The 23,655-nt window shown below is 39.0% G+C and overlaps 1 protein-coding gene across 2 annotated transcripts in view; it reads left to right on the plus strand.

Annotated features, from left to right (window-relative positions):
* The window catches only part of MAN1A2 (mannosidase alpha class 1A member 2), a 159,195-nt gene that overhangs the window by 109,101 nt on the left and 26,439 nt on the right, over window positions 1-23,655 (plus strand). For both annotated transcript variants that reach the window (XM_062594492.1, XM_062594501.1), the window contains one exon: window positions 17,493-17,608. In XM_062594492.1, the coding sequence (XP_062450476.1) occupies window positions 17,493-17,608 (116 nt within the window). The remainder of the gene's footprint in view (window positions 1-17,492; window positions 17,609-23,655) is intronic.

Here is a 23,655-nt window from a genome sequence, read left to right on the forward strand (position 1 = left end):
GATGTGGATTTCTTAACAGAAGTTAATATTAGCTTAATCACTTCACTACACCCTCCCAGTCCCTTAGCTTCTCTTCTCTTGAGCTCCTTTGCTCTAGTATTTGAATGGCACTTTGTCAAAGGAAGAGTGTTTATGGTGCTTAAGGAAGATCAGCCTCCCTTTTTACTGCTTCCTTCTTTTGTTATAGCATAGTTCTGCACTACTCTTCTGTAGGTTGAAGTGAGTCAGTAGGTTTTCTTTTTATCTTGGTTTTAAGATTGAAGTTAGTCTTCCTTTGTTTTAGAGTCATACTTAACAGTTATGTTTCTAAGATATGTATTCTGCTATGTATTATTCCCAAATTTCTAACTTTTTGCGTGGTTGGTCCTTACTCAGCTCTAACCACATGTGCATATGTACTGTGATATAATCTTAAGTTATTTTACCTCACTACTTTTCAGCAAGATAGAATGTACGCACTGAATGTGCTTCTGCTCAGTATTTTAGATACCCATTTTAAGATATCTAAAGTTTGATTGTACATGAACTGATATTACAACTGTAATCAATAGCTGGAAAGTTATCTCTAACAAGGAAGCGTTTTTGCCTGAAATATAGTAAAATGGTTACTGGAATAAATACGTCATCTGCTATCGTATAATTGTTTGATGTTTTATATTTCTTTTTCAAATGAGCCATTACAGTCAAATCATTTCTAACATTTTTGATTGCTGAAGAATTTTTTTATTGAGAACTTCATATGGCTGTTTATACAATGCTTTCAGACAAGTTTTATTTTTTCTATCTAATTCTTTAGGTTTTAATTTATTTTGTCTTTTTGCTGGTATGCAGGTTAGTTTGTTTTTTCTTTTTTTTTTTCTGACCTAGATTTATCATTCAGAGACAAAGTAGAGGTCTTGAAAAAAAACTATAGGTCCTGAAAAAGTAACTCCTCCAAGATGGACACTAATTCTTTGAGGCAGAGCAAATAAATAAGCCTTGAATTGCATTTGGAAGGCAATGCAGTCTCTGACAAAGAAGGTTTAGGTTCCCTATGACTAAAAACTAAGTAGATGTGCAGTCATAGATTATAATGATCCTCTCTGGAACTGGTACAGGATCTCTGTGGCACTTAAGCTGAAGGAAAAGAGCATCTGTCTTGTGTTGTGCTGGTTTATTGATAATCTTTGGGAAATTCATACCTCAGAAAGTCCAGAGGAACCTCTCTACACTGGGAGAGATTAGCAACCTCAGTTATATCTGCATACTGTGTATATTTAAGGGAAAATTTATATTTGCTTGGTTGCAGTGTTCCTTTATATTCTTCTGTGCATTCAGAAACAGTACAAGATATCATAAACAAAGATGAAGAGAAAGAAAAAGATGTAGCATACCAGTTAGTCCGTCTAATTGCTAGGTTTTTGGGGACTAGCACTCTCAGTTTATTCTGTAATTGCAAACTCATTATGTAGATGATTTGCTCTCTTCCATTTCTTTTCTGCTATGTGGTGGTCTTTGGTAGTCGCAGTGCTTTCTTCTGTGGGATTAGTTTCTCAGGGAGGAATTCAGAGTATGCTACCCATATTCAGGAAGTTAGAGGTATGAATGATTGCGATATTAGGTATTCACTGCAATTTTTTAAAAGTATGTTTTTAAAATGATTATTAAATGCACTTTTTATGACTATCATTGCATGTAAACTGATTCAGTGTACTTTGCTTGAATGACAGTCTGAAGCTCTTCCAAAGTGCTAGCTTTTCTTATTCCTAATTGCATGTCTGGCACCACAGACGGATGTCCTATAAACAAGAAATCACAAGGAAAAAAAGTTCTCAACAGTATTATAAAGGTGAATGTATCTTTATGTATTACCATGTCTTCAGATCAAATTTTTAACTACTTTTAAAATTATAAGATTAAGATGATTCATGTTTACCAAGGCCAATGCCTTCTCGGAAGTATCTGAGAGAGGGTTTTTTGAAGGCACTTGTATGTATGTAAATGTGCCAAGGGATTGAATTCATCTACAGAAGTCTATCCATTGGATCAAAAGTGAAAAAAATTCCCATGCCACTATTACTAGTGATACTTCTAAAAAACAAAGATGATTTGTTTTGTGAGATTAGGGGAATCTGAAACTGAGCAATTAGATCCTGCAAGCTGGAAGTTACCAGGAAATTGTTAATAATGATCATAAATTCAAGAGTTTTTAAATTTTGTGGCAATCATTTAAACCTTTGTATTTAATTTTGGAGGTTCTGTTGAGTTGGAAGATAACAAAATGGATACAGTTCTTACTGGGTGATTATTTCTCTAGCAATTTATTTTTATTATTTTTTTGAACTGCCTAGTCCTTTAAATTGTTGGCATTATTCAAGCTGTCATTCAAATAAATGTTTTAAATGCTAAATACTTCATCATTTTAGTATGATGATTCTATTGTCAATTATTTTAGAGTAGTTATTTGTTCCCACTTTAATAAAGAGAAGCCAATGATCAACAGTCTTGAGAGCTGGAGATTATTGGTGACAACTTACTCAAAGTTAGGACTGTTGAGTTAGGTAAGTCTTCTTCATAGATATTAGCAACCACATTCTCTTTCCTTCTGCATAAGTTCCTTTGTTTCAGTCACAGTCCCGTCTTTCTTATGTGGTAGGAGTTGGTAACAGTTAATCATTAAGACGCTTTTTGTTAAAATACACTCTCTGCCAAGAGCTAAAGTCATGATGCTCTTTGAATTTCTGGCCACCTCTGATATGCATAATTGAACACGAGTCCATAGGAGCTTTCACTATTTTTGTTTGCTTTTTTTCTATCTGCTCTTAACTTATCCATCTCTCATTTTATTATGAGTTGGGAAATTTAATGAGAGAGGTTACCTTCTGCATTTATTTCATGCCTAATCTTGAAAAGGCTCTCATGTCTTTTGTACTCAGTGCCTTTTCTCTTTCTACCTCACACAGCCTTTTCTTGCCTCCACCATCCCACCATAGTTCTCTTTGCTGCTTCTCTAATGCGCCATCCTCATGACAAAGCCAAATAAGACCAAAAATAAGGTCTTTGACCTTATCTTTGCTGCAAATTTTATCTGGGCTTAGGTCAGGTTTTCTCTCTTAAACTCTTCCATATTTACATATTCATATGCCTCTGTCAAGAGTATAGTATAAAGAAGTTGTCACCACTTGTGCTTTTTTTATTACTCCGGATTTGCTGCTGTGAGGTTAAGTAGTGAAAGGGTACATCAAGAAAGATACAGTGATCCTCCATTTACTTTCTAGAAGGCCTATATGCTTTTTTACCAAGTAGCTTTTTGTGACTTCTTTATTCAGACTAGGAAGTTAAATTAAAATGAACACCCTGTTTTCTGTCTGCCACTTCTGCAATTGTTTCACCTTTGCCTGTCTTTACTGTTTGATAAAGAGATTAGACAGTGAGCAGAGAAATCCCTACATAGACTCATGCCCTCCACTCTAAAACTTTTCTTCCACTTCTGACAAACTTGGAGAGACCTTTCAGGCAAAGTGTGAGTGCAAAATGTAAAACTTATTGTTATATTCATTCCATTAGCCTGCTTTCCATCATACCCAGACCAATAGATATGTTTACACTCAACAATTAGTAAGCAAATAAACATGTTATCAGCAGTGTACTTAGTTACTTTGCTGTAGATCTTGGGATCACAGATGAATTGTTTGGCCTTGTCAGCTGCATTGACCTATAGTGGGAGCACACTGAGCTGTTTTTTTTCTCTCCCCACTTAGGACTATTATTACCTGTATTGTGGTTACTATGCCTTAATGTAGCTCTATGCTACAAATAATTTGTACATTTTTGTATATTTGTACACTATGCTTATGAAAGTGCCATTAATATTGAATAGCTATACCAAGACAGACTAAATTTAGTCCATCTAGCCCAGTATCTCTCCAAGAGGGAATACCATTAAAAGGGAAGAAAAGGGCAAGCATTACTATACATGAACAGCTTCTCTCTGTGCCCTTGAGCAGTCTGGCACTTCGAGACTTACTGAGCTAGAGGAGGGTTTTTGTATGTAACAGTCCTGGATGGATTTTTTTTTTTTTTCCCCCGTGAACTTCCCTAATCGCTTTTAGACCAAGTAAAAGTGGTTTTTTTTTGTTTTTTTTTTTCCCAGTCATGATGTCCAGTGGTAAAGGAATTCCATAGTTTTCCAATGCATGGAATGGAGAAACACTTTATTATTTTTTTTTCTTTTTGATTCTGCTAGCTCTTTTTTGTTCATTTTTTTTTTCTGTGAGAGATTGCAAAGTCTTTCTCACTTGCTTTTGCATGAACACTCATTATTTTATGCATCTTATCATATCTCGTATGAGATATCATAAGCTCTCTCAACTCTATTGCCACTTTTCCAGGCCACAGAATCCTGGTCAATTTAGCTGTTTTTCAAGCAACTTTGTTATGTAAATCTGATAATCTTCCAGCTAGTCTCTGTATCCTTTCAAGGCTTACTACAGTTTAAGGTGCTTTTTGTTTGTTTGTTTGTTTTTTGAGATGGTAGACTAGAATTGCAGCTACTATTAAAGATCCATTTATACATTGGTATTCTTTTTCTTCCGTGGTTTCTTTCTTTCTAAATGATTCCAAGTATTCTGTTTGCTTTTTTGACCATAGTGTAGCACTGAGGTGATGTTTTCTGAGTTATAACCTCTCAAAAATGAGATGTTGGGGTTAAAATATGTCGGTTTAAGGAAAAAACTCAGTATTGTATATGTAAAATTGGATTTTTTTTTTCCCCCATGTGCATCAACATTGGATTCTTTTATGATTTTATGGCCTAGTCGCTCATTATCAAATGATCCTTCTGAGATTTTCAGATGCGGCTTTCTGCCCTGAATAACTTTGTATCATCAACAGATTTTGTCATAAAGAAAGAGACGTTTATGGTAAGGAAATTTTATCATATCTTACAAGGGAAAGAACAAGATTTTATCATAAGGAAGGCACTTCTGGAGATTGTCTGATCAAAGCAGCGTCAATTAGAACAGGTTACACGGGACCTTATACAGTTGGATTTTAAGTATCTCCAAGGATGAAGACTTTACAACCTCTCTGTGCATGCTGTTCCAGTGTTCGACCAACTTCACAGTAAAAAAATTTCTTACATTTAAGTGGAATTTCTTGTACTTCAGTTTGTACTTGTTGCCAGTTGTCCTTTTATTGGGTGCAACAGAGAGGAGACTGGCTCTACGTTCTTTACTCCTACGTATTAGTTATTTATGCATATTGATAAGATCCCCCGATCTTTCTCTTCTTAAGACTAAACAGTCCAAACTCTCTCAGTCTCTCCTTTTAAGTCAGAAACTCCAAACTCTTTATCATCGTAGTGGCCTTTTGCTGGACTTGTCCAATATGTCCATAATTATCTCTTACTGGGGAGCCTAGAACCAGAGACAGGACTGCAAATGTAGTCTCACTAGTTGCTGAGTAGAGGGGAAGGATCCCCTCCCTCAACCTGTTGGTGATGTTTTTCTTAATGCAGCCCAGGATGTTCCTGGCGTTCTTTGCCTCAAGCATGTGGTGTTGGCTCATGTCCGACCTGTCATCCACCAGTACTCCCCCACCCTTCTTTGAAAAGCTGTTTTCCAGCCTGTGAGCCCTCAGTTAGTACTGGTGCATGGGGTTATTTCTTCCCAGTCACAGAGCTTGGCATTTCCCTTTGAAGGTCATGATGTTCCTGTCTGCCCATTTTTCCAGCTTGCCAAGGTGCCTCTGTATATAATAATACACACCTGTCTGGTGTATCAACCATCTTCCCAGTTTTGTAAAATCTTGTGTCAGCAAATGTGCAGAGGCTGCACATCTGCCCCGTCATTCAGTTCATCAACAAAGTTTTTAAAAAGTATTAGACACAATATTGACCCCTGGGGGGTACCACTAGTAGCTGCCCTCCAGCTGGACTTTTTGCTGCTGATCAAAACTCTTTGAGCCTGGCAGTTCAGCTGGTTTTCGGTCCACCTCACTGTCCGTTTATCTAGCACATACTTCATGGGTTTACAGGAGATGGTGTCAAAAACCTTGCTAAAGTGCAACTTCCACTGCTTTCACCTCATCCACTGAGTCATTTCATCATAGAAGGCTATGACCAACCAGCTAGACATGATTTTCCATTTCTTAATCCATGCTAACTACTCCCAATCACCTTCCTGTGCTTTGTGTGTCTCAAAGTAATATCCAGGATTAGTTGCTCCATCACCTTCCCGGGGATCAAGCGGAGGCTGACTGATCTGTTCTTCCCAGGATCCTCCTTCTTGTCCTTTTTGAAGACTGGAGTGACATTTACTCTCTTTGAGTCCTCAGCAGCACTCCCCTGATCTACATGACCTTTCAAAGATAATCAAGAGTGGCCTTGCAGTGATGTTGGCCAGCTCCCTCTGCACTCATGAGTGCATCCTGTCAGGTCCCATGCATCTGTGTATGTCCAGTTTGTTTGAATGTTCTGTAACTTGATCATTCTGTACTGAGGGTAAGTCTTCATCACTCTAGACTTTCCCATGGATCTTGGGGGCCTGGGATTACCGAAGGCAAGTCTCACCAGTAAATACTAAGGTGACAAAGGCATTGAGTGCCTCAGCGTTTTCCATGTCTCCTGTGGTTGGGTCTCCTGATTCACTGAGCAGTGGGTTCAAATTTTCTGTAGTCCTTCTTTTACTGTGAATACACCTGTAAAAGCCTTTGTGCCCCCCACATCCTGGTGGGCTTTGGCTTTCACTGTTTACCTTTTTTCCTGATTGATTATGAATACTTTGAACAATGTGCAGCACACATTTCTGTGGGACTTCACCATGGCCAAATTTCCCTGTGAAAACTGACTCGCTGTTTCTTTTAGCAAGTTTTTGAAATCCATGTGAAGATTTTGCCTCCTTTTCTGCCACAGTTTAGTTTCTTCATGACTCAGTGGAAAAAAACCATGTCAGTTACCTCTTGGAAGTTCAAGTAGACTGTATTGTCCAGATCTCTGCTCACCGCAACTTTGAGTTCCTTGGAGACATTCAGTAGATTTGAGATGTGTCTTCCCATTATAAAAGTCCTCCTGACTTCATCTGTATGTTGTATTTATCCATATATCCACTGAATACTGTCCATACTATATTTTTTACAGTTTTTTTCTGTACAGACATCAGGTTTATGGTCTGTATTTCCAGCTTTCTTGAAACACCTGAGGCTTTAAGCAAGAGATTACACATCATAGTTCAGCAATTCCTTTTTTTTTTTTTTTTTTTTTTTTTTTTTTGTTAGGGAAGGGGTGGGGGAAGGAGTGAAAAGGAGTGAATGCTCTCTGACCCTGAAATCATTTTGCTTTTCTTCTGTGGTTTCATTTCTCTGTATGCTCCTTTTGTACTTTATCTGCTGGCCTTTCCGGTTTTATGACATGAGACATCCTATTTTCAAAGGCAGTCCAGGTTTTTGTACTGTTCACAAATTGTTCCTCACAGCTTCTTGGGCTGCCTTATTGTGCTTTATCTCTAACCTCCTGGAGCTTATCATCCTATTTATCCTAATTTGGACACATCAAAGCTTTTTGATAGATGCTTTCCTCTTTCTAATAATGTCCCTTCCTTATCCATTTCTTGCTTCTTTTTACTCCTTTCCTAATCTTTATTTGATAGGTAGTACACTTACAATTTGTGTGTATACTGTATGGATATTTTGGACATCCATTAGGTCATCTTTAAATTGTCTCTCTGGTACCTACAAAAACATAATTCTCTTGGCTGATCCTTTTAGTGTCTTTTAAACTAGCTTTCCTCACTTCTATGTAGTTCCTACTTAAATAAATTTTAGTAGAATGATAGAAAATATTGGGGAAGGGGATTATTACTCCTTTAAGGACACTGACTCTAAGAACTCCACTATCACTAGTGCAGGAAGTCTTGTTAGTCATATTTTTGAACAAGGTTCTGCTCAGTGCTCAGATTCCAAGCAAGCTGATTCATATCTGAGCAAACCAGCATGCAGAATTAGTGTGTGAAGAACACCACCAAAATGTATGCTGAAGAGGAAAAATACCTTGCTAGTCTTTTTCACAGAGAAATACAATACAATTTATTTTATACAGCAACTTTGATATGCAGTTTTATCCGTACTGTGTGATACTTGGTGGGAATGGCCCGTGTTGTAACTTTTTGGTGCAGAGCATGATAAAGAGTAAATGCCTAGAACAATACCACTGTGTTAAGCAGGACACAAATAAGTAACTAACAAGGTCTTGGAAATCCATGAGAAAGAACAGTGCTGGGATACATATATAAGTTCCTGGCTTCCAGCCACGAAATAACCATGAGAAGCAGTCAACATGAAGGTCAGAGGTTGAAGAGTAATGAAATAGCGACCCCTAAAGTCAGTGTGGCCCCCGAAATAAGTCTGCACGCGTGCACAGTATCATAGCCCGGTTATGCAGCCGGGGCGGAGTTGGGCTAGACTCCCCGCACCTGTTGGCCCCCTGTGCCGGGACTCCCGCCTACCGCAAAAAAGCATAAATACCGGAGTTTTTCCGAAGGAGAGGGAGGCTGCTGCACAACAGAGGACCACGTTGCCTCCTCGGGGACGCCCGAAAGGATTGTGCCTGCCGACCCTCTCTCTCTCACCATGCAGACGATCGGGACAAGCATTGGAGTGGTCGTTCTTGAGGTTACCATCGGGCCGGTGTATTTGTAAGTATCTACTAATAAACTGCTTGCTGCTGAAGAGTGTGTGTGTGTGTGTGTGTGTCTGTGCTGGCTTGCCAAACTGGACGTTTGGCCCTCGGGAATCTAACTGGAACATAAATTGGTGATGAGGATGGGATTCCAGGGTTTTGCAGCATAGTGAGATTGGTGGGACTTGGTCAGTGGAGTGCACAGCTGTACTGAGGCTGCGCCGCCTGCATTGGTGGGACTCGGTCAGTGGGGTGCACAGCTGTACTGAGGCTGTGCCACCTGTAAATGGAAGGCGACCCACGTGTAGAGCAGGTCAGACGCACCCAAGCTTAGTACTTTCTAGGTTTGTAAGTGTTGTGGAATGTGTGTAAGCATTGTAAGCACTGTCGCTGTTATGTTAATATAGTGTGTCTGTATTGTGGCTGGAATGTGTTGCCTGTTGACTTGTATCTTGCCCGGGCCTTGACATTTTTGTGTGTATGTTGTGGACATAATATTGCTTTGGAGCAAGGCGTGCCTACTGCTTATCTTTGTTGCTGTAGTCATTGTAAAGTATATCATACCGAGCGTAGGATTAGACATGAGCCTGCTGGTTTGGGCTATAGGGAAAAAAGGGGGAAAAGAGGAAGCCCCACCCCTTGAGCGTCCTGGGTGGACGCAAGAGCCATGGAGTACGCTATGGGATAAGTGGGAAACATGTACGGGTGCTTCTCCGGAGTCATGGACCGGGACAAGCCCCATGGAAGTGTTAAAGTATTGGGAAAAATTTGTAGAAACCCCCTACACCAAGGACAAGGAGTGATTAAAGCATGCAGGGCAAATGGGGGGAGCCCTCCTGTTTGCCTATAAGGTGCTGGAGGGACAAGCTCATGAATTAGCTGAAAGGATAGGACAGCTAGAACAACAGGTGCAAGAGCAGAAAACTGCAAATCTCATGCAGCAACAAGCTTTGTTAACCATAGCACAACAAAGAGACGCAATGGAAGGGAAATGTGCTAGTTTGGCAGAACGATTTGCAGTGAAATTCGCTAATAGATGCTGCTGGCAGAGAAAACAGAAAGATGACCGTGGCCCTCGAGTCCAAGCTATTGTTACTAGCCCTGACTGGGATCCAGAGAAATGGAGTGGAAACATCTGGAGTACCTCAGACTTGGAGGATGAAGCAGAAACACAAGAACTAGGGACTGATGAGGGTTGTTAGAAATAGATGGGTCCCCCTGGGCGTTTGGTACTGCACACTGGTTATGATTTGCACGTGGAAACCATTGTCATTGTCAGGGTGAGCAACAGTGAAAGCGAGTACCAAACGAACACCTTAGGCGAAGAGAGTAGTCAGGGATAGAAGTATGTTGTCTTCCCCTCCCCCTCTTATTTTCCCAGGTATGCCTGGACTGTACCTGAGAGCACCTATGCTTAAGTGCTGCTACCCCGCAGAACCCATTTTCTGCCAGCTTTGTTGGTGCACCGTTGACAGCAGAAGAATTAACAGCCCTATGTAATGCCTCACTCAGCAGCAGCCAGTCTCGTTGTACACAGTAGAACAGCTCCTGGGATGGCTGGCTATCGCGAACAGGCATATTGCCTGCGTTGCCGCTGCAAGAATTGCAGTTGCTAGTGTCTTTGTCTGCTACTTACTGTACTTTGTTTAAGTACACTGGGAAAAATCAGTCTGCGGTCTGGTGGGTGAACAGTACCAAGGCGATTTACCAAAACACCACTGCTTTGTGTAATATCACTACTACCAAGTGGACAATGTCCTTTAATTCCCATTTACAATTTTCCAGAGGTTTCTTCCTCCTTTGTGGAGACAGAACCTGAGCTGCAATTCCAAAGGCCCTAAAGGGAGGTCCTTGTATGTTGGGTCGGTTAACCTTATTAAACCCTGATATTACAATGTTGCATCAGAAACCATTAAACGGCACACGCTGGGAGCACCGTGATGTACACCAGTTTACATCCAATTGTAATTTGGATGTCACATTTTGGTGAACAGCGAATTACATTGTCTTTTCTGGCACCAGGAGTCACAAGTGCTCAGGCGTTAGCTACATTAAATAAACTTGGCCGTTGGTTAAGTAAATTTAGTAACGTTACCAGTAGTGCTTTAGCAGGCTTGCTGACTGATGTTGATTCCATAGGACAAGCTACATTGCAGAATCGCGCTGCCATTGATTTTCTATTATTAACCCATGGCCGTAGCTGTCAAGATTTTAAAGGCATGTATTGTACGAATTTAAGTGATCATTCACAATCCATTCATGCAAAGATTCAAGAACTACAACACTTAACAAAGTAACTGCAAGTTAGTGATGAGTGGAATCTTTTTGGGATGTAGACATGGGGATGGCCTTAGTTACAGAAATTGTTGCTTTTTTTTTCCTGTTTACTATTTGTAATTTTCCTTTGTATTTCCTGTTGTATCCCTTGTATACTATCTTTATTACATTCCACTATGGACTCCTTTTTACAACAACACATTGTTCACGTGGTGGAATATAGACATGTTCCAACAATGGACCACATGGTGGCGTGTATCCGTACTGCGTGTTACTTGGTGGGAATGGCCCATGTTGTAACTTTTTGGTGCAGAGCATGATAAAGAGTAAATGCCTAGAACAATACCACTGTGTTAAGCAGGACACAAATAAGTAACTAACAAGGTCTTGGAAATCCATGAGAAAGAACAGTGCTGGGATACATATATAAGTTCCTGGCTTCCAGCCATGAAATAACCATGAGAAGCAGTCAACATGAAGGTCAGAGGTTGAAGAGTAATGAAATAGCGACCCCTAAAGTCAGTGTGGCCCCCGAAATAAGTCTGCACGCGTGCACAGTATCATAGCCCGGTTATGCAGCCGGGGCGGAGTTGGGCTAGACTCCCCGCACCTGTTGGCCCCCTGTGCCGGGACTCCCGCCTACCGCAAAAAAGCATAAATACCGGAGTTTTTCCGAAGGAGAGGGAGGCTGCTGCACAACAGAGGACCACGTTGCCTCCTCGGGGATGCCCAAAAGGATTGTGCCTGCCGACCCTCTCTCTCACCATGCAGACGATCGGGACAAGCATTGGAGTGGTCGTTCTTGAGATTACCATTGGGCCGGTGTATTTGTAAGTATCTACTAATAAACTGCTTGCTGCTGAAGAGTGTGTGTGTGTGTGTGTGTGTCTGTGCTGGCTTGCCAAACTGGACGTTTGGCCTCTGGGAATCTAACTTGAACAACAGTTTACGTTGATTTCAGACTATTTTGAAGTAGGTTGCCCTAAACTATTATTGAGGGCTTAAAAAGCCAAGTATCAAATCATATCCTTAAGATCAGAAGGTACTTTATAAGTGAAGTTTATCAGCTACAGAGTGTGGGAGGAAGTGATTTGACAGCTTTGCACTGCTTCCTTGTGTTTATATGTAGAGCAGGAGTTAGGTTGTGCTTAGGTCTTGTGTGAGCACAAACACAAATTTTATGCTGTAACCACAGCCTCAAATTAGGAGTTGTGTGAAGCTCTGCTGCAGCTGCAGGGGAAGAAAGAAGTTTTATATACTGTAAATTCACTATAGACTATGCTGTACACTTTCACAGAATGAAGCAACTACATATGCAAAATGAAATGTTTTTTTCTTTATCCATGGAAAACTTCTCCTTCTAAACTAGCACACAACAGAAATTGTTTTTCTGTTTGAAGCAATAGTTGCTTCCTTTCCCTGCCAGTCTACTACAAAGCAGTTGAAACTGTTGTTGCTGTTGAAAAAAAATGAATACTTTAAGATGTTAGTGCAAATGGATGTTTAATGTATGTATATACAAACTGATTGGGTGCAAAGAAAGTACAGGAGCACATGATGCAGGGTGAGGAAGGGGCATAGCTCACTGTCAGATTTGATGTCTGTGACTGCAGTATCAGCTGTGACGCAGTGTGTTGTTTTTAAAGCAGACTGGGCTTCTTTCTTTATTCCTGCTCATTGCCAAGAAATGACAATTGGACAATTAAGGAATAAAGTGGAGAGGTTTAACAAATTATGAACTGTTTAATTTGCCTCATTAAGCTGCAGTTAACTATTTAGGACCATCTGTTTAAAAATAATTTCCACACCTTAAGTTTGCTCTAGAGAGCAAGTAGACTTTCATTAGAACAGGTTTTGTTATTAATGTTATCTTTAGGGAGCTTTAAGTTGGCATGCAGAATAGTGCTCACTGAACCGAAGTTTTCCTGTAAACAAAAGGAGGGGACATGTTTTTAAAGTGCAGGCTGCTGTCATAACTGTGTTCTTGGGAACCTTGCCTACTCACTTAGAAACTGGCTTGTTGGGAAGAAAGTATTTGGAGCCGTTAGGTATATCTAAGTATGAGAAAGGAGTGTGAACTGTGAAAATACGTACACTTACAAAGAACAAACCACCAGGAACCACAGACTGTCTTTCCTATCTCAGCCTGAGATTCATTGCTGTTTTAGTGAGATATCACAGACTTGCTTGATTTCTACTCTGACCCACTATGTGTTACTGTAGTTTACTGTTGCATAGTTGTCATAGTCCTCTTCAGAGGAGGCAGCGTTTCAGCCGTGAACTAACTGATTGCTGATAGAAAAAATCATTTAGAATGAAAAATGCTTTAGAAGTCTTAGATGACGTTAGAATTTATAAGGAGGTCTCTCCTGCAGTCTATTGAAAAGAGGTTGATTGTGGGATTATTAGCTGTAACATAAATATAATTTGACTAAGGACATGGCTGCTTTCACCAATAAATGAAAAGTTCGTTCAAAAACCGCTATGAAATTAAATGACTTTTTTTATGATGGTGAGCTGTTTGATAAGAAGAAAAATGCCAATATTTAACAGGATGTTAATTTTTTGAAGTATCTGAGCAAACATACTGATATAAACTGTAAAAATCTTTGTCCTGTTAAGATTTTATTTGGTTCTTTTCAGTAAGGAGCAAACTTATGAACAGACTGACTCTATCGGTTGCACACAGTGTGCTTTCGAGTGTATAACAAACTGGAAAAAATACAGTATTTTTGTAAATGATTTTAGTTTCAGTAGTTGAAAGTGTTCGTTTTGACTGCAGGTAATGTACTTTTTAATTTAAAATATGACTTCTCAAGCTGACTGGAGTCCTTTTATGTTTGAAAAAATCATATGGGTCTAAATAAAAAAAAGGGGGGGAATTAAATACCTCAATTTGTCTTCTATTGGAAAGAATGAATGTTCTAAAACTGTATACCTGTCATTGAGTAGATTATGTGGCTTCTGCCATATTTGATATACCCTCATTCTTCTGTTCTTTTTGCTATATTTGTCTTTAACTGGAAAGATTTTTTCACTGTGAGTGAATTCACTGTGAAGTACTTTTTCACAGTAAAACCTTTTTACTGACATAGGGCTGGCTGGTTAGGTGGTACTTGCAAACCAAGTAGGTGAAAAATTAAATCCATTTTTAAATTGGTAGAACAATTATGAACTTCTTAAATGTAAAACTTCATTGCCTCAGAGCTATATACTGAAGAGTACCCAGTACCAAGACCAACATGTAAACTCAGCAGTTCAAGTTGAGATGCTCTTTTTAGTTCTTGGCTTACTGTACAAGGTTAAGGCAAAGGTTTGAAATATTTTATTTGAGAAAAATATAAGCAAAACATTTTGAGTTGAGCTGTGGCTCAGATAGTGGGAGAAGAGTGATTGTGAGAAAAAGTGATAAGCACTGTGGACCTTAATGGGACCAGTTTGGGAGGGAGCTATGTTCATAGGAGAGAATGGTGTGCACGGACCCAAAGCTACAGTTTTCACCAGACCTCTCAATTTTGTGTTTTTTAAGGCATCTTTGAAAAGCATTTGTTTGGTATTTCCACTCTAGTGAGAGCAAGTTATCAAAATCCTGCAAGTTGTCATAAAAATTGTTTAAATTTTCAGTTATATCTAGTTATAGTCCTTACACAGAATGCAAAAAATCCTGCGTTAGCAGCACCTCCTGGCCTTAGTAGAACACTTGATGAAGATACTGCCAGAGATACAGTTAATGCAGCTGCAGAAGCTGGAAAACTTGCTATATTTAAGCCTTGGTTTGGCTGCTGCTGTCGCCCGTTTATGGCCTAACTTCTTTCTGATATTTCGTGTAGACAAAATAGGAGAGTAGTGAGGGAAATAAAGATAGACACATCTGGATTAGAGCATGAATACTTGAAATACTTCTTCCTTCCTGTGTGAACGATCTCTCAGTCCATGATGTCTGTCTTCTCCCTTCGTGTGTGATCACCAGAAATATTTCATCTCTCCCTTTTCTGCTACTGAAGAGAAAGAGCAAAGAGTAGACGCATCAGGGCAAAATGATTCTGTTCCATCTGTGGAGGATAGCAACTGAAGAGTGGTGGAGCCCAGTGTTTAATGAATGAGGAACCATAAAAACTCCCAGTGGTTCAAGAGCTGGAAGAAAGCATGTGCAATAGGAATAAACGAAACACTACTGCCAAGAGCCGCAAGGCCCTCAGGAGCCCTCAAGCCCTGCCATGTTTGCTTCTCGCTTGCTGAGTGGGACGAGAATATGTACCTCTGAAAGGCTTGCACTGCTCTTTGTGCTTTGCTCTCTAAACACATGAAGGTGCAGAAAAGTCTATTGAGAGGATGGCTCTGAGTCCTGTGTGTCCCACTGCCGCTAGTTCCTTTTTTCCCTGTACTTCCATCTGAAACAGGAAGGAGGAGGAGAAGAGCTGCTGACAGGTGAGAAATGCAGCTCCTGAATGACTGTCTGAAGAAGCAGAAGTGAAACAATCTCTCTAATAATTGTCTTTGGAAAATTATCAGAAAAATAACCTTCTTATTTTAAGAAGGGAACCTTTTCCACTCATCCTGATGCTCTTTCAAGCCCTGAAGCCTGCTGGAGCTGCTGCAGGCATGCTACTTGGAGATGTTTGGTAACCCTGTCCTGCTTGGGAACTGAATGTGTCTGTGAAAGGATTCTGGTAGAGGAGTAGCGCTGACAGCAGTCTGTGTCTAAAGTGACAGAACTCAATTAGGGAGGAGGCAGCAGCTTAACAGAAAAAGATTTAATCTGTATCTGTTGGAAAACCCTTAAGTAGTGTTGACATGAGTTGTAACTTAAAAATCTTGAAAATTATTATTATTATTTTTTTTTTTTGGTTTGGTTTTCTGAAAACCATGGATTCTTAGTTCTTGTGTTTATGTGAGAATATAATTGTTCATTGAAAGAGTAATTTCTAGCTCTGCAGTTGTGCAAGACTCAAGACCTAAGCATCCTCTTACAGCTTAGAGATAGAAGGGATATAAAAGCTCTTTATGTGGAGTTAAATCACTGAATAACTGGATTTGACAGGACTGTCTAAGAGTTCCTGAGGTGTAAGAAAAGGATATGAGTTTTATTTTCCCCAATTATGCAACCTGGAAGCAAATAGGAAAGCCAAAGCCTTTCCTCCTGCTCTGTGTTTAGAAATCCTTTGATGAGTAGCAGAGGAGACAAGGGACAGCTGCTGTTGTTAGTTAGATGGTTAGTTAGATGGTTAGAGCTGGTAGATAGTACTACTGTAACTTTCTACTCAAGTATATAGAGACAGAGAGCTCTGCTCGAGGAGGACAGCCCTTGGAGGAAGAAAGAACAAAAGGAGAGCTATGCTCCCTTTTACACCTTCATCCCAGAAAGCCTAGGGATAAAACCACTTTTTTGAGAAACTCTGAAAAAAGGAAGTATTGTACCTCTTTTCCACCAGGAAAAAAAAAATAAAGAAGTTTCATGGCTACAAGCAACCATGCTCGGGTCAGTGAATTTCTAGAGATTGTCACAGAGTTGATCTTAAACATTTTCTTTGCCTAGATTCAGCAGATTCTGATTGTTCTGGTGCCAGCGTTTTGGAGACTGTAAAACTGGGAAAGAAAAGTTTATGTGCTTTCATGGCTGGAGTCACTTACTAAGTCTCAGAGACCAGTAAGTTTCAGAGACTATACTACTACTTCAAAGAAGGGTATACTGAAGGAGTGCTTACCTTTAGTTGGAAGAGGAGCTCTAGGGTTGCATCAGACCATCAGTTGTGGGCTTTGGATGTGGATATGTGATAGTCACCCAAACAGAAGACATAGATAGTTTTCATGTCTGTCAGCACAGAGTAACAGTGACACTGCTTGTGAAGAGCAGCTTTTGCAACAAAAAAATCATGCCAGAAAAGAAACTATAGATTGGGAGATATAGTTTCTTTGCAGCTGGAGTCTACTAGTGAAACAGCCTTACAGTACAGCACAACTTGACTCTTTGTGGCTGCTCAGGCAGAGTGGAACTGCAAAGGGCTTGTGTTGTACACTGGAAAGAAAATGTGCTTCCCTTTTGACTGCAAGAATTTAAAGTACAGCATTTACTTCGGGAAATGTTATTAGTCTATTAAGCAACTATCCTGTTGGAAATAAAAACCTCCTGGAAAGATTAGATTCCCTATAAACATGGCAGCCTTATGACCTGGCTGCGTCCTAGATGCTGAGTTCTGATGTTTTATTAAAAAAAAAAAAACAAAAAAGCAGGAAAACAATTAGGTTCTGTGACATGAAGTAAAAGTGTAGCTTAAATCAAATTTGTGATGTGAGGGACAGCCTTATTGTACAAGTAATATGGAATGACAAATAATGAAAATTTACAGCAGGAAAATTATCCTGCCTGCTGTGGGGACAGGTTCCAAGCATATGAAGCAAGTTTGGAGGGCACACAGTACAGCTTTGTCCTACTGAACAGGCTTAAAAGATTGGTTATTTTATAATGGTAAACCTTAAAAATGTCAGGTTTTATTTTGAATAAAATCAAGGTGATATTATGTAACAACTTCAATATTTTTTTTTTCCTTTTTCTCTCCTGCAGATCACACATCTGTGGGCGGGCTGGGAGACAGTTTTTATGAATATTTATTGAAAGCCTGGCTTATGTCAGACAAGACGGATATGGAAGCAAGAAAAATGTATGACGACGCAATTGAGGTGATCATAATGCATTGAGTTTTCCAGCGTAGTGGAACTTAAAAACTCTCTTTGGTAATTGGGGAGGAAAAAGAAAGAAAAAACAGGACTTGTTCTGATTATTTAAGTTTTAAGAAATCAAGTGATGAATATTAGTAGTTTCACTCTGAGTAGTTTAAAAAGAATTACTGTGATTCAGATTATTGTGCTAAAAATACCAACTTGTCCAAAATGGTATAATGTAGAAACCCAAAGATGTGCAGAACCACAAAGTCATTTTTAGCCAGTGTTCAGTCATTCTAGGAGTGGAAATTTTGAAGTATTGTATTCTTTAAATTATTTTCTAATACATTCAGGTGTTTTATATACCACATTTGGGCAGGTGCCTTTCTCTGATGGTTCTGAGCTTTATGCTTCCAAACTGTTGCTTTCTTAATTTCCCCCCCACAGAGGTATCCGCTGTCATCAGGCTTTCTTATACTCATATGTCTATGCTACTGTTAAGATTTTGAGGTACGAGGAGAGTAATCGAGCTAGTTTTAGTCTAGCTAGCTGTAGTGCAAACAGCAGTAGAGCATGGATTATGTAATCTTGTTCAAGCACATACTTGATGCCTACTTTGTTCCATGCTGTATGCATAGCATATTTCTCTCAACACAAGCTTGAAGCTTAATTTTTGTGCAGTTTGTAGCAGTCTCCTGAAGCAAAATACCTGTTCTTGGAGTTCTCAAAATATGTGTTTACTATACACATATATATATAAAAGGAAACTTCTAGACCATGGTGCTCTGAAACTGTAATAGGTCTTATTTCTGACCTGAATTTGATCAGCTTTGGCTTCCAGCTACTTGAATTTTTCCCTTTTCCACATTAAAGAACTGTTGCTTTTAAGAAGTAACTGGATCATATAGATAGTTACTAACAGAGGTCTGATGTGCTACTAACATTCTTATGCCAAAGAGAAATACATGTTTTTCTTTTGTGTCACAATATAAACCAGTTATTTCAGACTTTGAATTATTTTTTTAATCTCTTCTTAATTTTTTTCCAGTGTCTTCAATGTGGAGACAAGAATTGGATACTTTGTTTCTCTAATGGTTCTGTTAATGCTATAACGTGTCATCTCCTGATTACTTCTTAGTATTCTATTTAATCACTCAAAGGTTGTGTTTGCACTCTTAACCTTTGCATCACACTGTCATCTATTTTTCAGTTGGTTATACTCTGAAGTTGGTTTATAGTCTTTCTGATTTACCACTTTCCCACTGCTGTGACTTATATGCCTGATTCCTTGATGTATGACCTTCTCCTTATCTCTATTAAAAGACAGTTGCTCATGTAAAACCCATTTTATCGCTTGTAGTGAATGATTTTACGGGACTGACTTTTCCTTTATCAGTATCTATAGCTCCATCAATTTTTGTGCCATCTGCAAATTTTATGAGCATTTCTTTCTTGCAGATCATTGACAGAAATGCTGCATAGCACGGAATAAAAATATCTTTACAGAGTCTTCATGGAATGAGGATTTTTTCACTTTTTTACTTTATTTTCAATTCTTCCAGTGAGCCAGTTTTTAATCCACTTCATATGTGCTGGCTTGATTTTATTTAGGACTAGTATTTTGTTGGAGTACGATAATGAGGGAATCCTAATAGAAGTATAATGATACCAGAGTACTCTTGTCTTTTACAGAATACTTTTGCAAACACTTTTTTAATTTTGACTGTTCCATTACCCTTTTAAAATACCATTACAGCATCAGCTGTTTCACAGTCATTTTGAGCTTCCTGAGTTTTCCAGGGTTTGTTAGAAGTCAACATCAGTAGTTCAGAGAGCTGGATTCTTTTAATAGTCTTGGGTGCAGTTTATTGAGTCCTATGGGTTTAAGAATGTTTATGTAATTATTTTTGAAATATTTTATTCTAATTCTTAAATTGAGCATTTGAAAGAGAATATAAACTTTCCCTTTCATTCTCTTCCCTGCAAGCCTAGTCTTGCAAACTGTTTTGGGAGGGCAAATCTCTGCCTGTGAGTGGATCCACAGTAAAATTAAAATGGGACTAGATGAAAACAGTGTGTGAATATGAGGGAGAAAGAAGCTGAGCTGCTGCAATCTCAATGTGATAAGACCTGGGGTGCAAGCATCAAATGGTCTCTTCTTTGGTTTTTTCCCAGCTAAACCCTCTCATGGACAATTCAGCCTACATGAGCCATACTGATTTACACATTCTGGAACATCTTTCTGCACCAGGGATTGTGTTTATCCCAAATCCTACTTGATATTGGAAGATAATGTGCAAAAACAATAAGTAAGATTTGCTTATATAGAATTGCATTCTAAATTTTCAATTAAAATCCAAAAATATTTTTAAAAGCCCATTCCCTTACTGTTCTTTTATTATTGCTTATAATATTCAAGATTCAGGTCAATTGCTTGACCTGACCTGTCTGGTCATTTACACAAGCAGAAGGAAAAGGGTGTAAAATACACTTTCTTCCCACTCATAGCACAGAGCTGGAAAAGTTCTCAATCCAATCAAAAAAGAAGCTATCTGTTCAGACACACTTCATTCCTGTAGCTTTTACAGGGGGAAGAGTGGAAGTTACCACCATCACCACACTCTCATTCTCAAGTCTTGCAATAGGTTGTGATATCCCATCCCTTGGGGGAGGAGAGAAGACAACATCTATTTCTCAGATGTCCTAATTTCCAACCCATGTCATGTAAGTCTTAGCCAGGCCACTGTGTACTCTGTTAACAAGAATACAAACACATCCTGCATCTACAACCTCTAAATGCTCCTGTAACATTAGTGTAGTCATCTGCAGCTAAGAGACAAATATGAAACTTGTTGAGGATTTTTTTGTAGTGATTAATACTGAGGATGGGCTTCTTTCTTTGCTTCCAGTGTTGTCCTGCTGAGCTCTTGTAGTGCTATTTGACCAACCTGGTTTTGTTTCTTCCCATCACATCAGATGGAAGTAGGGAAGCTTGCTTTATTCTTGTGGTTAAGTGACTTTATTCCTCTCAAGTTGTGGTTAAGTGACTCCCATGGCTTATTCCTCTCAAGTTCTTGGCTGCTGCCTTGATTTCTGAGCTGTCTCATCTGTCAAGTTCACAAATTTATCTCCACTCTTTTTATTGCAGAGTATTAGATAGCTAAAGGAAGGTTTCAGCAGTGAGCAAGAGCTCAGAAAACTGGTTTTTGGAGTCATAGAATCATGGAAGGTATGAAAGTCAGATAAAGAAGAACATGGTGTTTGTGTATCTGACTTGTTTCTCACATTTCACAGACTATTGAAGCTGTTGTCTCATCAGTTAATTTTAGTGATGTAAAATAAGTGTTTTCTTCAAGAGCTTAAGTATATGTGCCCACTTCAGTGTACATATATTCATGGTCAAGCTGGATGCCATTGCTTTATAGTACCTATTAGACTGCTTGGTGGCACCATGCATCCAGCTCAGGATAAAAATGTCAGATCTGCTTCAACCTCCTTGAGTTTTTCTTATCTACTAGGAGCAGTAGTCCCAGCAATGCCCAGCCATTCTCTGTTAATTACTGTAAATATTAACTATCCTTTTTATATAGTTAACAAGCAATAGGTTATTGAATAGTACAGTATTTTGAGAGGGTTACTTTTGTTTTCTTTTTTAGGATGCTTTGCTACTTTGTAAGATAGTTCTTAATTATTAACTAGCTGACAGAACTTAATTTTCAGATTTCAAAAACTACCCTATTTATAAGGCAGTAATGTTCAAGTTCAGAAGATTCATTCTTTGTTCAGAAAAGGAGCACTGCAGCTAGATGTCATTCTCCAGTCAAACCCTGAATCTACAAAGTGAAGGAATAGCTCATGGAGAGGTACATAGATTTGGCTTTTGCTGGCTTTACTACTGCCAACCACAGCAATTTTGTTTCCCTGAAATTGTTCGTGCAACTAGTTGACACTCAAGAATTAGGAAATTGCAGAAGGATAGGCTATAATTCAAACACGAAGGGAATTCCACACATTTCAGGCAAAAATTGTCTTCCTCCACTAAATAAATGATCCAGACCTTTTTTAAGGATTCTTATTCCTCATAATAAAAAGATACTTTGCTCTTAAAAGGGTTCCTCAACTCGTATCTACCATATGATAAAAAACCTCATCATCCTTATGTCAGATCTGTCATAGTCTAGGATAATTGAATCAAGAAAGCTGATGCTTCAGATTTCAGTTCATCTTCAGTGGCATAATTTTCAGCAGTACCAATCTTTTCTATGCTAATACTTTCAGGATAAATGAGGCTTGTACTGTTTACTACATCAGACTTCCCAGCAGCAAAAGCCATAGTATCCTAACAGGCCTCAATACCAATTTGTGTGATTGTTACACAGCCACTTTGGCAGGTGTTAGAAACTTTGTAGTTTCCAATCTGTCAGTTATCTCTGTGCTCTTCTCAGTGGATCCTGCAATAAACACAAACTTCAGCACTTTCTGAAACAGTAATATTAGTGAGGAAGTGAACCCAACAGGAATGCAGACCAGCATTTCCCTGTCGTTACCCTCAGCATGCACAAAATTAGTAGAGGACAGCAAAGAAACTTTACTATCTAAATGATGATACAGTCTGGAGTGAAAGTAAGGTTCAGGGCCCTACTGATATCATTACAGGTTTCTGCCTGTAATCCACTGCATTGGCTTCTAGCCAGCATATTCACCTTGGCCTTACAGGGACTGCCAGCCCTTCCCTGCCTACACAGCTGAGGTGTGTTCTCCTCATTACAGGTGTGTTCCCCTCATTACAACCATTACAACCATTCAGAAAAGTTGCTGCAAGCACTGCAGTATCTAAAGTCAGGGACCTATTCAGAAAACAAATTCACACGGGACTATTTCAAGTTATGATTTGTGTCATCATCTTCCTGGATTCCTAGATGAGACTTCTGATCCTAAGAATTTTGCCTTTTCTAGCTATGCTTTCAAGAATTATGTTTGCTTAAAAAAAAAGTTAAGTCGGTATAGAGTGTTCAAGGAAACTAGGGAAGGATGTCAGATGTTATTTCAGTACCTGGATTAGAGGACTTTCCTGTTATCAAATGCAGCTGGGTTCAATTAAGCCACCTTATCAGCCTTACATTACCACAGCACCAGCTTAAAAAAAAAAGAAAACACATTAACCTGAAAAACTAACTACTGTCACAGAAAAGCTCTGAGCTTTTCATTTGTCCATTTCATTGTCATGAAGACAAAAGAGAGTTCCAGTTTTTTATTTAGAAGGAGAAACTGTTTCACTGCCAATTTTAAATGTGAATTATAAGTTGCAAACAGACTAATTTACGTATTACTTGAGTCTATATTGTAGCCAACTGTGTAGTTAGCAAAGATAAAACTGTATGCACAGATGTGACTGCCCCATCCTAGATAACTGCTGTGGTTATGCAAGATTCCCTGACTAGATGTTCTCAGTATACCTACGTTTAGTGCCAAATACGACGGCTGTGCATCTTCTGTTCTGGGGTGCAATTTGTTGTGGGCACATGAAGAATAATGGAGAGGAACAGTAATTCACTTCTGTAATAGATCTTGCAGATGGGAAAGAGAATAGTAAATGCCATTTATCCCACTTTAATACTCAGTTCTCATCAACATTAGAGTACTCTGACCAGTAATAAGTCCTGCACTTTAAGGAAGGTTTGAATTCCTCAAATAGTTATGTGGTGAAGTACAAAAAAGATTTCGAGAAAGAGGTTGGGAATAATGTCTCTGTGGTAAATATGATAATCATAATGGACGCAGACTGTAACAGGAAAGGTTCTAGTTACACAGCAGGAGAAACTATCTAATGCTAAAGATAGTACTACAATAAATCAGAAGAGGTTATGACCCTCTCTGTAAGAGGCTAAAGTAAATATGCTTTCTTCATATGGTTTGCCAGCTTTGGAAAGATAGGTCAGCTGTTCTCCTTCCCAGTACTAGAAGAGTACCAGTTATACATCACAAGCAACAGCAGGTATTTGTGCAAATGCACAAAGAAAAAGTAGCAGTTACTTTACCTGTAAAATAATTGTACTTCTTATGCA

This window comes from Rhea pennata, chromosome 1, assembly GCF_028389875.1.
Source record: "Rhea pennata isolate bPtePen1 chromosome 1, bPtePen1.pri, whole genome shotgun sequence".
In the NCBI taxonomy this organism is placed as follows: domain Eukaryota; kingdom Metazoa; phylum Chordata; class Aves; order Rheiformes; family Rheidae; genus Rhea; species Rhea pennata.